At 41.1% G+C, this 14,405-nt stretch overlaps 1 protein-coding gene across 5 annotated transcripts in view; it reads right to left on the reverse strand.

Moving 5' to 3' along the window:
* Inpp4b (inositol polyphosphate-4-phosphatase type II B) overlaps positions 1-14,405 on the reverse strand; it is an 872,970-nt gene that overhangs the window by 256,500 nt on the left and 602,065 nt on the right. For 4 of the 5 annotated variants that reach the window (XM_023706482.1, XM_004646208.2, XM_012512698.2 and 1 more), the window contains 2 exons: positions 13,253-13,306; positions 5,488-5,567 (listed from right to left, as the gene is read on the reverse strand). In XM_023706482.1, the coding sequence (XP_023562250.1) occupies positions 5,488-5,567; positions 13,253-13,306 (134 nt within the window). Of the gene's footprint in view, positions 1-5,487; positions 5,568-5,877; positions 5,941-13,252; positions 13,307-14,405 lie in introns of those variants that run through there. The other variant, XM_023706484.1, reaches the window with a different exon arrangement.

The following is a 14,405-nucleotide window of genomic DNA, read 5'->3' on the forward strand; positions in this document are numbered from 1 at the left end:
TTACAAGGGGACTTATGGTACAGCTTTATGATAATGCTAAGCAATTGCATCCATCAGGGATTTTGACATGGTTACTTAAAAGAATAATCAGTTTCACAAGAAAACCCTCTATTTCTATGTATGATGCCATCCTTCATTCTCTCAGTCCAACCCAGATAAAGGTCACTTGAATTTGCATCTATGGACAGTTTTTGGTATATTCAGCAATAAAGTGCATCAATAAATTCTAAGAGCAACTGACACCCTGTGTTACCGTCATGAATTTCTGTCCTACTTCAAATGCTGTATTGCTCAAGTTTTTGTCAAAAGAAGTTTCCTCTCCAATCCTATCTGCCAGCTGCCTGCTTCAACCAGAGAAACTAGTGGCTCTTCACCTGATCTCACTGGGGAATGCCACTTCCTAGGAGCCAGGTTTGACATCAGAATGGCTAGACTAGAACTCAGTGCTCAGATAGGACTCTATTCCTTGGAAACATAGAAATGCTATGTCTAGATTCAGGATTAAGTCAACCTCTCTGTCACTGACCAAGTTCAGAGAACTGTGGCTGTCAGATTTTAAATAAGAAAGAATTTTAATACACTAAGTAAGCAACTCAGCAAAAGATGAAGTGATGATGAAAAGAAATAGTAAATTTAATGCAAGGAACAGGAGAAACAATATTTATAGTGTTTTTCCCTAATGTAGGTCAGTATTTAGAACTTCATTGCATTTTATTAACTGCCAGGGACCACTCAAGGAGAGAAGTCCTTGCTACTTCCTTTGACAGATGGAAGAGAGACTAAATTGGTGCATGGGGTACCCAGCTGGTGACAGAGCTAGGACTTGAGCTCAGATCTGGTATGTAAGTCTTTCTACTATCTCATATTTCTTCCTGGGTAAAAAAGAAGTTAAAACTTCAAGTGGACCAAAATGATGCTTTGAAATATGTCACAGAAAAAGGAAAACTTGTTGCATGTAACTTCATGAAGAAAAGCTGGGGCCAGGGCAAGGAGACGAAAGTTTGTATAACACGGGCAGGGCTACTTTTCTAACACCAACCTTCTCCTATGATGAGTGGACAGCCTTGAGTTTGAGCCCTTCTGACAAAACTTTAGGATGTTCAAGTGGAGAGTTCAAGGTTCCCTTAGTCCTCTAATGCAATTTAACACAAGATGCTGAAAAAAGTAATTTCTGAGAAATCCCTGCTATTGAGATAGCACTCTCTACTCTCCATCCCATTCCATGGGGGTGACACTAGCCAGTCTTATTGCTGCTTCTCCATTTGCTAATTAGTGACACAAGAAAAATGCCATCTTCTTGTGCACTGGAACACTGGCATTATTAGAAGAGTAACTAAGGTACTAGAAATGTGCAAAACCTTAGGATCCTCTAGGAAATTATAGGACCTCTCTGCCTATGGTGACAAAAATTTATCAAGGTCAGACCCATCCTGCAGGAGTTGCCACTCACCTTCTCTGGAATCATGCCAAGAGCAGTGGAGGAAGTGCTCAGGGATCCAAGATCCTCTCCCGAGCCTGTGCATCTATAACATTCCTGAGTATGCATTCACTATTGTCTCTCTCATTTTCTGGCTTGTTCACATCCAAAGAGAAAAGTGTTCTGGTGCATCACTTTAGAGCTTCAGATGCAAATATGTATTTGTTTATACAAAAGCATCAATTAAGAGAGCTCTTTACATGCCATCCTCATCCTCTTCCTTCCCATGCATGCGTTCAGTGAAATATAATGTTATTCTGCTTTATAATTAATGACAAATATTCTGCTCTCTCCCAAAGAGGGGTTGTTGGCTGCAAATGAATTTCTACTGACCTTATTTAATATAAAAAATGTTTTAGACATACATTATTCTTAGTACTATGGGGACCAGCAGAATTATCTGCCCAAATCCTAGTGTAGAGGGCTTGAAAAAAAAGCTAACTGGAAGCTCGTAAAGAAAAAGGAAAAGTATATAAAATGCACAAGGTTATTAAGGTGGTTTAATACAAATCTTAAAACCACCTCTAAAGTTCAAATAGCTATTGACAAGAAAAAATGTCACGGCTGGCCAAATAGCTCAGTGGATTAAAGTGTCTGCAAGCAGGCGCAGGGGCCAGGGGTCTGATTCCTGGGCCTGCCGTGCCGGCCCCGCCCCTGAGGCATGCCCAAGACTGCAATTGAGACTGGGTGGGGAGGCGCACACCTATAATACCAGCTCTTGGGAGGCTGTAAACAGGCGGATCACTGAGTCCAGTCTAGTAGTGAGACCCTGAACACCCTGCAGACCCTTCACACACACACACACACACACACACACACACACACACACACACACATATAAAGATGTCATTATGAAGACAGCCATGCTCCCCATGCTTTAAAGAATGAACCTTGCACTGAAAGTAAGACAGTCTATATAGTGTTTCTTTCAGGACCAGAAAAGAGCAGCAACAAAAAAAAATAATAATAATTTTATTTGAAAAAAATTCATCATTGAACACCCTGTTGTCAACTTCTGGTTAGATTTTTCTCAGTCACCACAGGGATTCAGACTGTTTTACAGGACTCCAGGAACAAAGTTCACAAGACCCAACGCCCCTTGGCCAATGAAACACAGCTGGCCTTCCCACCCATGTGCGTACGGGATGTGCACAACTAACTTTCAGTTTTATTAAATATTAAAGGAGACAGGGAGTGGTTCATTAAGATTACAGGTTTTGCAGTCACAAAATGTATACCTTCCCTTTTGTAGTCATGGTTAGTATAGCTTTGCTCAAGTTACTTAAACACTTTCTCTACATTCTAGTTCTACTTATGAAATGGACAAAGTAACACCATAGATTAGTTTGATGAGGGTCAATGAGATATCTGTGATATTCTGAGAGACAGAGCACACAAATTGATGTTGTTTCTTGTTTTTCTCCGTAACATTATCATTCTTTCATCATAGTAAGATTGTTCAGCGTGTTTCATGCAAAAATTATAATCGTCTATATAAGACCTCTACTTTATTCATTTTATAGCACAGAAATTAGGACTATAAGCAAAGAACCAGAGAAAAGATCGGAGGATAGAATGGAGCTACAAAACAAGTCAAAGGAAATAGGGACTACTCTATATAAAGTATCAAAATCAAGTAGATATAAAATAATGGTAAAGATGTCAACAATAAAGATACCAGTTCCACAGGGAAAGAAAGCACACTCAGAAAGAAACATAGTAAACCATGCAGATATATGAAGATGATTTTCATGAAAAGATACTATCTTATACGTTGTAATCATTTCCCTCAAAAATGCAAACATTGTTTTATAATTTTAAAAACACACATCACATTTCATGAAGTTTGAATCAGAATTGAGATGCACACTTTTTGCCCTTTCCCATTTTCTGTAGAAAGAAAAATATCTCCAGTGTAAAGCACTCTCCACACGCACTGCAGCCACATTAAATGGGATGGGAGCTCTGGAATACTACTTGGGAATGTGAACAAGCCAGTGAAAAGCCAGGGGTTAGAGAGCACAGCTCAACTTTCTTATTTTGGAAAATGAAACACAGCTTTTCCTTCCTATAATAGTACCTGAAACTTGCCTTTGTTTTTCTGAATGTTTAATTCTGTTGTATTAAAAGTAATGAGCAGCATATAAAAGCAGTAAAATACAGAAGTAATCAGCACAAGAAATATTTATAAATAAAAATCTCTCTTACCCCCAACCTAATGCTTTTTCAATTCATTGTCTGAGAAATAGTCAATAGAAAGAAGATCAACTGCACCAGAAACTTTAGAAAACCCAAACAAAGACAAACAAACAATGACAATAAACCATGTACCAGAAATCAAAAGACTATGATAAATTTATAATCTAGTGGGGCTATAAACTTGGCAAAAAAGAAAAACAAACTCTCTAGGCTATTTCAAAACTGGTTTGCTAAAATTAATATTTGCTTAAATAAAACTCCAGTCCTTGTTGTTGAATTTGTTTTCCTTTCATACAATGAAACCGAATGACTAAGAAGCGAGGTATTCAATTATGAAAAGGAAGCACATCTTGCTTTCCTCTAAATGAGAAGTTCTTACATTAATTTTGTTTCCAAGGATGGCCATCTAACCTTGCCTTTCTGTTCCCGTCTCTTTCTCTGAAGTATCGTCGATGTTCACTAGTTTTCATTCCACTGACCATTTCTGGTACCCTAACACTTGTTTCACACTGGTGTCTCCATGGGGCGCTGTGGTGCACTACGCTGCTGAGTGAGAAGAGATCTGACCCAGAAAGCAACTAGACAGCTAGTGGTTCCGAGTTCTTGAGCGGGGAGGGGGGGGGGTATAAAGGCCAGTCCCCACGTTCACACTGGCGCGTTGTCTGGTGAGGGATCGGTTACACCAACAGCTTTTTCATAGGCCATTTTATACTTTAAACTGAAAATAATAAAAGCAGAAAAAATTCCGGGGAACAGGACACAAAACTATAAGAAATCTTGAGTGCCATATCAGACAAAATATTCCACCACCAGATGTTGTTTAAGATACAACCTAAAGGAAGCCTTTTTAGAACACACCAGAACCTATTTTTTTGCTTGGAGTAGGATTTATTTTGAATATTATACTGTCGACTCCAAGTGAAGAGCCATGAAGCTCATAGATGCCAACATAAACCTTAGTACTAATGGATAAAATTAATTATTGGTTGGAAATAGGTCCTTCGGAGAAGGAACAAACAAACCTAAGACATTATCTAGTTCCTCAAAGTAGTCTCTGTGTCCCATTTAAACAGAAACTAAAGTTTAATAGTGTTCTATAAAATGTTTGTAGCTATACATGCTATACAAATCTTATAGAGCAGTAGTCCCTACGTGTATATCATTATAAAAGTTATACAGTTGGAAACAATAAACCTTTATTTTCAAACTTATTATAAATTTAAAAAGAAGTATTCATCCTATTTAATACTCTTTACATTCAGATTTTTGGCAACTTTCTAAAGACTGCTTTTGTCATGTCAAATATTAAAGAAATATCAAAGAAATTGTTCTCATACTCAAAGTTAATTAAGATCTACTATTCCAATGAGTCAGCTTTAGTATGAAAAGTATATTATGTTTAACACCACCACAACAAAAAAACTTTAAAACTCAGCTATTCTCTACCGTCATAAAGCTACAAGGCTGCCTGCAACAAATAAATAACAAACCTAAAAACTTATTTATTTTAAAAAGAACATCTCAAAAATTTACTTAATAGCATAGCCATAGCTTACATTTCCTTTCAAAACAATACATCTCTTTAATGGCAATGTACTATTGCTTTCCATCAAGATCTAATACCATTTCACAATGCGAAGCATGAACTTGAGTAACTGCTGTTTCTAGTGCTATTACTTGTTGCAGGGGAAACACACCTATTCAAGAGTTGACATCCAGCGTCTACAAGAATGGCGCCTTGGAAATTAAGCCAGCCATCAACATACATCACAAGTTTCCCACCTTCGCTGTGTTCTGTGAACAAAACCCACCTCAGATTCAAGGACAACAGTTGCTCCTTAGACTTCAGTAGCTCCCCCACTTTAAAACTTGCACATCCCAAGAAGCTTCGCTGAAAAAGAGAAGAACAAATGGTCTTCATTAACTTCCAGGGTGCTTAATATTTCTCCTGTGATACCAATTACACAAAATCAGCCTTCCAAAGAATCAAATACTCTAATGCATAACATGTCTAATCCGTACTATCGGCAGCTCATGGGGTGGGATTGAGGGATAAGGACGCATTATTGTTGTTCAAAGAAAAGAAAAGAATAGCCTGGAAGATAACAAGATGTAAAACATGGCAGCCACAACGCCACTAACTGATTACCTCCCCATAAGGATGAGGGAAAAAGAAAAGATGATAAACGTCCAATATTTACCAGTGTTGCCGTTTCTATTAGACTTCCTCAAATCACTGACAGCAGTGACTGTTTTCCAGATATGAGCAAATCTGTTTCTTGGAGCTATTTTTGTGTGGGACTCTGTATAAGCTAAAAATAGAAATGCTATGTTTCTCCCCCATCACAGAAACATTTAAAAGCATTTGTTTCCTTTGTTATTTCTTTACTAGCATTGGGGCAATTTCATTCCAATATACACATGAAAATGGAATTTTTTCCAGTTACATTTTCTAAAATTGCTTTTTAAACTTATCAGACAGGGTGTTTTCTTACCTATGAATATTTGCCTTGTGCTGTTTTTGAGTAGATGTGAAGAAAAAAACTCACTCTCTCTGTCTCTCTCTCTCAGAATAAAGATCTTCCATCTTTTTCTTAGCATCTCTAGGTACTTCTGATTTAAAATTCATAGTATTGTGGTATAAAGAACATATAATATTTCTCATTCTTTCATTCAGGCTAAGAAGTAGGCATGAGACCCATATTATTACCGCTGTCATTGCTGCCTGGCACCATGTCATACTCTATAAAAGGTCAAGGCTGTCTCTTCTAGAACATTTCAGGTCTGCTTCTGGACTACAATTAAATGAGAAGTTGGATTTCAAGATGCTAAGGCCTACTAGAGCTTTTCAGATAAAACTAGGTAATTAATCCCTATATAAAGAGAATGTGTACCCGGAGCCTCAGTTGAGCATGGCTATGAAAAAAGTCTTTTAAGTCAGAACTTTTATCTCTTTTCAAAACTCTGAAAGAGCTGGTTCAAAGGTTTAAAGACAAGCACTTGAATACAGCTCAGTTTTGAAGTGGGGGGTGTCTAACTTTATTAACGGAAAACCCAATCAGTGAAATCAAATCTGCTATCAGATAGGAAAAAAACAAAAACAAAAACAAAAACAAAAACCCTGGCAACAGTAGATTTGATGAGTGGTGCAGGCGGCCTGGAGTAAGGAACAGAAGCAAATTAGAGGGCTGAGTCAACAACATGTGCAGAAACAGTGGTGACGTCTGATCAAGCAGTAGCGCTCCCGGGAGACCCCGCTAGCCAACGCCCTTGTTCACCCCTCGCCCCAGGATGCCCTCTGGAGCAGAGTCCGTGGGGGCACCGCGCTCATCCCACTCTGCTCCTCTCTGCTTCCTCCCGTGTTTCAGTCTCCTCCATTGGCAGCGCTGTGAATTTAACAATTACTTGAGCCCCTACAAATTACGGAGCTAAAAAGCTCCAGCAGGAGCTTCGTCTTGTTTTGACAAACTCTATGTGGGCTACACAGTAGACATGTGAAAAATAATCCCAGGAATTACTGGCAATGGACGAGTGGCCTTGACACAGCTTTAGGCAAGTTATTTGATTACACATAAGAGCAATACTCCTTTCACGGTTACCTAGAAACTAGTGTAATTCCCTCAAACAGGAGGCAGCAACACAATTTTATGGCATGCAGATTATCTAATATTGTAGTAATTTTCATTTCAGCATTTGTAAAGAGTTGCCTGACTCACTTTCTCTTTCACTGATATCAGTGTTTCTAGTTGAAATTTTTGCATTTCACTTATTGTTCATACTAACACTCAATAGATAGCAAGTTTCACAACATCCCCCTAAGTTTTAAATGACTTCCTGTTTGCCTTTTGAGATTTTGTAGGAATGGCTGACTTTAGAGTTAACAAAGAAACTGCACCAGTCATGGCATTATTGTGGTCTTTCAGCAAGAAAAACAGTGAACAGCCTAAAGCGGAATGCGACAACTGGAGACAGGTGGAGCGGCTATTTTTAGACATAGCTACAGACGCACCATAAGGCACAGCTGCAAGGAAAACTGACGGCCACAGGCACCGAACGCTTCGCCTGCGCACCAGACCAGGAGCGCCCCTGGCAGCGGGGCCATGGCCTCCCGGTGTCCTAGCCACGCCAGCGTCTGGGCTGAACACTAATTCTGTGGCCACACGAGGAGGCCTGCAGTGCGCCAGCAATGATGAGCACACGTCAAGCTTTTCTCTACCACAACTGTCAGCCAAGCGCTTAGTCTCAGAGGACAGTCTCAGCACCCTCAAAGACAATACAGTCTGCTTTTTAAAAACTTCACCTTTGGCAATGCCATCAAAGAATTACATTATTCAAACTTTTCACACCAGGGAAGAGCTATGTATGGATAAATGTTATAGCAGTCATTATAAAAGTAATCAGAACTTGGGATCCCATGTGGGGTAGCACACATAATAAGATCCCCAAGTTTAAAGACAATATGGAAGTGTTTACAATGCAACACCCCAAAATGGAATTTCCTACATGTTTACTTTTCAGCAGGTTGTTATTTGCTTGCTTTATCCCAACCTAAATATAAAACTAGGATCCTTCCCACCTCCAACACTAGAAAATAAATCGACCATGTAGGTGAAAACTCCCTGGACACTTACAAGAGGGTAAATTAGAATCAGTCTTCCTCCTGAGATCCAAATACAGGGGGAAACAGCACACAACACAGATGTAAAAGAGTAATAGAAAGCTATGTTGTGTTTGCTTCACAGTGATCGTAAGCATAGAATTTAAGAGCACTTAAGTTTATTACTATCTCAAATTCAAGAGATGATATTTTCCATATCTTGATTTGTGATGTTACTGTCAGGGGATAAGACAAGAAAAAAGAGTAAGGAAAGTTTGAAATGTGGTTCTAACTTAGTTATTCTGTCCCAAAGTGGAAATATAGAAAATTAAGCAACTTCCCTCAGCCCAGGGCTTATTACCCACCATAGCAATCACTGGGTCTTGTCATTCTCTTATGATGTAAATACTTTTGGACTAATTCCATTTTCCTTCTTCCTTCCCACGCCCCCCCCCCACCCCCAGTATGGGGATTGAACTCAGGACCTTGCACTTTCCAGGAAAACACTTATGCTGCTGAGCTATTGCCTCAGTCCACTTTTGGACTAATTATTCCACTATTCTCCACCTTAGTTTTGGCCCTTAAAAATTACATAACAACTGGACCATTCTCATAGATGTTGTTTTCAGAATTAAAGTTATCCAGGCAAAACACTTAGCTCTGTCACAGGAAAACAGGAATCACACCATAAATATTAGTTGGCATAGTGATTAAGATAACAGACTGAGAGGTCAAATGTCATAGAAGTATCTTCACTCCCCTTAAATGTTTCAGAAAAGCAGAACATGAAGAAAGAATGAGGAAGAGAAGGAGGAGGAGGAGGAGGAGGAGGAGAAAAGAGGAGGACAACGAAAAAGGAGGAGGAAGAGAAGGAGGAGGAGGAAGAGGACGAGGATAAGGATGAAGAGGCAGAGGAAGAGGAAGAGGAGGAGAAGGATGAGGAGGAGGAGGAGGAAGAGGAAGAGAAGGATAAGGAGGAGGAGGAGCAGGATGAAGATGAGGAGGAGAAGGACAAAAAGGAGGAGGAGAATGACGAGGAAGAGGAAAAGGAGAAGGAGAATGAGAAAAGGAGGAGCTGTGAGGAAATGGCTCCAGTACAGGCAAAATATATTTGTAAAAATGAAAATTAGATTCAGGAAAACTAGACATTATTTAGACATTCTGAATAGAGGATGAGAAAAACTACCAAGTTGGCAAGGATGCATACAGTTAATATTGATGAGCAAATTCTAATATATACTAATATTCTACGTGGCTCAAAGTTGTACTACATCACCTGGAATGTTTGCAGGATGTGAGAGCTTGTCGGGGCATTATGGGTTGTCAGCAGAAGGATTCAGGTCCGTGAGAGGAACCTGCCTTATGCACACTCACAGAGCTCAGGAAAATGCAGGGAGGCGAGTTAAAATTGGGCTCTCCTGCCTCCATGCCCAGCATTCATTCACCTGCATCATGCGTGCCTCGTTTCCAGAGCAGGTGGCCATTCCCTTTCCCTCTGACAGGCTCTCTGCCTGCCCAGTGCGTGGCTCTGATTCCCTCACTTGCTCACAGCATCGCACCCCTCACAATTACCACTCAGGAGCACAAGCTCCAAGGCCTGTGATCACTGAATGGCTCGATACTCGCTTTCCACCACTCCCCTACCTGGAGAGTAGTGTCAAAGAGGGCGAGGAGAGGGTGTCTGTTGCTTTCTCTGCCTGCTCTATGGGAAGTACACATCCTGCTAGCCTCTGCAGGGACTCAGAGCAAATCATAGACATCCAGGCTGCTCTCTAGGGCTTGTCAGCTTCATGTCACAGGTCCACAATGGCTCTCTGGACACCAAAAAGGAAATCTAAAGACGCAAAGTCCTGTAGGGCTGCCACAACCGGGTAAGAGCTCTGTCACCTATGTTCATCCCACAAAGTCTTTAGTCACAAGATAACTTTACTTTATATTATATGTATGATGCCCCTGAAACTTTCAACTACAGTTGGAAGCTCCTCAATGAATAGCATTAGCCAAAAGATGAACATGGGTCTACTCCCAATTGAAATATTACAAAGTATAAAACCCACACTGGATTTAGATGACAGTGAAAAACAACAAATGTGAAATTGTGATCTTAGTTTTATAGTGACTGCATTTTAGAACATAATGTTTTGCATGTATTGGGCTAAATAAAATATATTAAAAAGAATTTAACCTCTTTCTTTGCACTTGAAAATCCTTGACTCTTCCCAGTGACCGCAGGGGCAGTATATTGAGTGAGGTTTTCCCAAATGTTATTGTTTTTCATAACTGGAGGAGCAGAGTGACCTCACTTGAACTGTCTGTTCTTTATCATTCCTACGACTAGCCATGTTCATGCTTCTGCAATGACCAGACTGGAAAATGCACTAAGAGAGGAGGAGGAGGAAAACGGACAGCATCTCATTCTTGAAGTCGTTTCTGAGCAGCTACAGCTCTGCAAAATTTACTCGGGCTGAGAAAGCCTAACTCAATACTTCTAAGCCCCAGTTCGTCAGCTTACTGGACTCTGAACACATTCCCGGCTGAGGAATTATGGTTGAATCTCTGTCAAAGATGAGGTTAGAATATACTAAATATATCCCAATGTACATTTAAAAAAAAAAACTTTGTTTTGGAGCCAGTAATTTTTTTTTTTTACAATGCTTAGTGATAGGGCAGTTTAAAGAAACTGGCCAAGTGCTAACTACAAAACATCTAGTTAATATAAACCTAAGGAGAGAAGAGAGGCAATCATCAGGATTTTAGGAAATATAATGTATAAGAGATGAGGCTAATCTATCATTGATCTTCCCAGGAGACACTTCTGTCCCCAAAGATAAAAGAATCTGATTTTTTTTTTATTTTAAATCACTTGTAAAGGTTGAAGTTGACAAAATCATTTTTACTCACTCCAAGGAGCAGCAAGCGTCTCTCCCTGAGCATCGTGGACTCTAGTCCCGGATGCCTGTTGAGCTTAGAGGGGGCTGAGCAGAGGGAAACACCAGTGAGGCCATCTGCATCTTTTCCATGTGACCTTCCTGTTGGCCTCATGGACAGCACAGACAGGGCCTGGCGCGGAGCCCTATGTTAACCAGAGGACTTCAGCAGCGAGAGAGTACTGAGCACGGTGGGCAATGGAAGAAGCTGGTCCAGAGCTGCTCTCCTTTGTAAGAAATAGGCAGTGGGGAAAACCAGACAAGGCCCCCAGAAATATCTAGACTTATAGTCCACAGGACAGCCGGAACTCAGTCTCCCCCAGACAGGGTCTCTGAGGGGCCGGGTTAGACTAAGAAGCACCACACCAGCAGAAGGAAGCTATGTCCTTCCCACGAGCAGACACAGAGGAGCTTGTGCTCCCCCTCCTGTCCTTGCCACAGTAGCTGAGCAGAAAGGGGAAGGACTAGGACACGTGGCACACTCAGAGGACTTTCCTCCCTTCACGGCAGATTGCTAGAGTCACAGAGAGGGCTTGAAAATAAAATCAAAGAAGAGACTCAAGGTTTAACACAGATGAGGTGGATTCCCAAGAGCTTGAGTGAGAGCAAAACAACAGCGAGAAATGTATCCAATTAGATTAGCATATAATTATCTTCAAGCAGGGAGACTGAAGAACAGCAGGGGGTGAGAAGTTAAAGAAGAAAAATGGAAGATACTCATTCTCCTTCAACTTTAATAAGTAAATGATACGTCTTGACAAAATCACCGCTGGCCTTATTGGCAGTAACACATTCCATGGGGTTTTAGGTTCATGGCAGCACTGCACAGGGTGTGAGGAGATCAGGTGGAGGGAGGGCGGAGGTCATGGAAGCAAGGTGGGGGCAGCCAGAGGGGGCTGGTGGGGAGCAGCAGCCCAGGCTGCCAGGGCTGCACGCGTGCCTGGAGCTGGGTGCACCTGAGGCTGGCAAGACTTGATGGAGACCGTGGAGCAGCCACTGGAGGGCTCAGGACAGGTGAGCACAGAGAGGGGTGGTGGGAAGGAGCGAACACTCCAGGCTGAGGAAGCTGGCGGAAGAAGGAGCACACAGCCTCACTTGAGTACAAGGAGAAGCTAGTTCTGGTCCCAGCAAAACCAGAAGCTGTGACTGGGACAACAGCCTAGCCCTCTTCTCCTCCTTTTTCACTACCAGATGCTCAGATAATTGACACTGGACTTGTTCAATGGAAATTGCACTTGGGCATGCTTTAGGAGCGCTTCTTTAGTAGGTTTGGAAGATACTGCTATTGATGAAAAACATCAGTGGAACCTCGTACTGGGCTGCACACATTCAGTGGAGGAAGGTTGTTAGGAGCCTGCAGGGTTTCAAACAGGCTTTCAGCTGGCCCAGCCCTGGGTTGTTTCTTTCCTCTCAGAATGCAAAATCTACAGAGCCTAAACCTGCTGGGCTTGATTCCTTTCCCCAGCCACCACCTCTACCTCTAGGCTTTGTAAGCAGAAAGCACCTAGTATGGGTTGGGTCACTTTTTCTAACTTCTTTAGGTTCATGGCCAACTTCTGAAGGCTGGCAATGCAAAGGTTCGCATGCAGTGGGAAAGCCTCAGAGGGTTTTGCCAGCCCTGAACTCAAAATGGGTAGTGGTCTATCTGACCTGCAGTTTAGTATTTTAATGGCAGCAAACGAAACCTCATAGTCCCTCAGCTGGTTCTCGGCCCTCTGCCTGCAGTCACACCGTCCACATCTGTAATTTCCCTAGCTTGCTCTTGGTCCAGTAATGTGGCTACAAATTGCACTTCAGCTACCTGCAGGGCAATGTCTAGGTTCATTTCTAGCCTGAAGAACTAAATATAAATTCTTTTGAGGATGATTTTCAGGAGACAAGGAATTAATTCCATGCAACTGAGCAAATATGTGGCAATGCCTCCTTGCTTGGTCACACCCTGCTCATTTAACTGAATTTCATCTGGCAGCTACCAGACAGGAGGCCAGAAAAATGTAAATAATTCACTTAGAAAAAAATGTGTGTGCCCTCGGAAATAGAAGAAATACTTACCCCAACTTCTGATGGGGAGTCCTTATTATGTTCAGATAGGACACTCGTTCGAACCTAAGGAGAAAAACAAACATTTTCTTTGTGATTTCAGAGCAGAAACGAGTGCAGGAGTTTCATAGATGGGCTAGGTTTCAATTTCCTTTATGTGACATTAATTCAGACTCTGTTGGTTAATCATTAATGAAAGTATCTGTGCTCAATACCACTGTGGTACAATAAAACTGTCCTTTCATAGTACCCTCCCATCCTGCTCAGGTGCTGGGGACTGAACCAGTCTTTTATGTCACTGGCAAACACTTCACCACTGAGTTACAGCCTGGCCCTCCTTTTATACATTCCACCTTCCTAATTTTCCCAAGCAGGTTTCCTGCCATCATTTTCTTGTCAAATACCTAGATAACTAGGTGGGACACCTTCAATTTCTTCAGAGAGTAGGCTTCATTTAGTATTCAAGGAAATGCTTAGAGATATTGTAGAAAAAGTAATTCTACGCATTGTGCTAAATAAATATTCTCTTAGTTAATACCAAATCTCTATACCTTATAGGATGTCCCTCCCATGTGAGAAATCTGAGCCAAATTATTAGACACTATCATTTGAATTCATTTGAAATGTAGTTCTTACAGGGAGATGCACAGTGTCAAAGAACCATTCCCCTTAGCAACCTTTCAAATAAGGATTCCAAGTTAAGTAAATATCAACTTCCCAGAAAATGAATCTGCATACCTTCTACCCAGTAGTGACTCTCAATCCTGGATGTACCTGAGAATTACCAAGGAACCTTTCAAACTATCAGTGTGCCTCCTTGCCCTCAGGTTTTCTGAATCTAGCATATGTCTACTAAACCTACACTTCTCTTAAGAAAAAAATCTTTCAAATGAAAAAATCATGACTATCTTTTTCACTTCAAAATACAGTACAAAGAAAAGCATAAGGTTTACATTTAGTATGACTTCAGAGAACGTAAAGGTGGGGTGAACCAGATAAATACAGAACAGGCTGCAAGCACACCCTGTTTACTTGGAGAGCATGGCGCTGCAGGTAGGAATGGAAAGCAACAGCCCAAGAACACCTCATGGGTCCACATTTCAGTGGGTAATTTGAACAAAACCTCTTTGGAAGCACAGCACTGCAAATCATGTTTTTCTTCAAA

The sequence above is a fragment of the Octodon degus genome, unplaced genomic scaffold, assembly GCF_000260255.1.
Source record: "Octodon degus isolate 3935 unplaced genomic scaffold, OctDeg1.0 scaffold00260, whole genome shotgun sequence".
Taxonomy (NCBI): Eukaryota; Metazoa; Chordata; class Mammalia; order Rodentia; family Octodontidae; genus Octodon; species Octodon degus.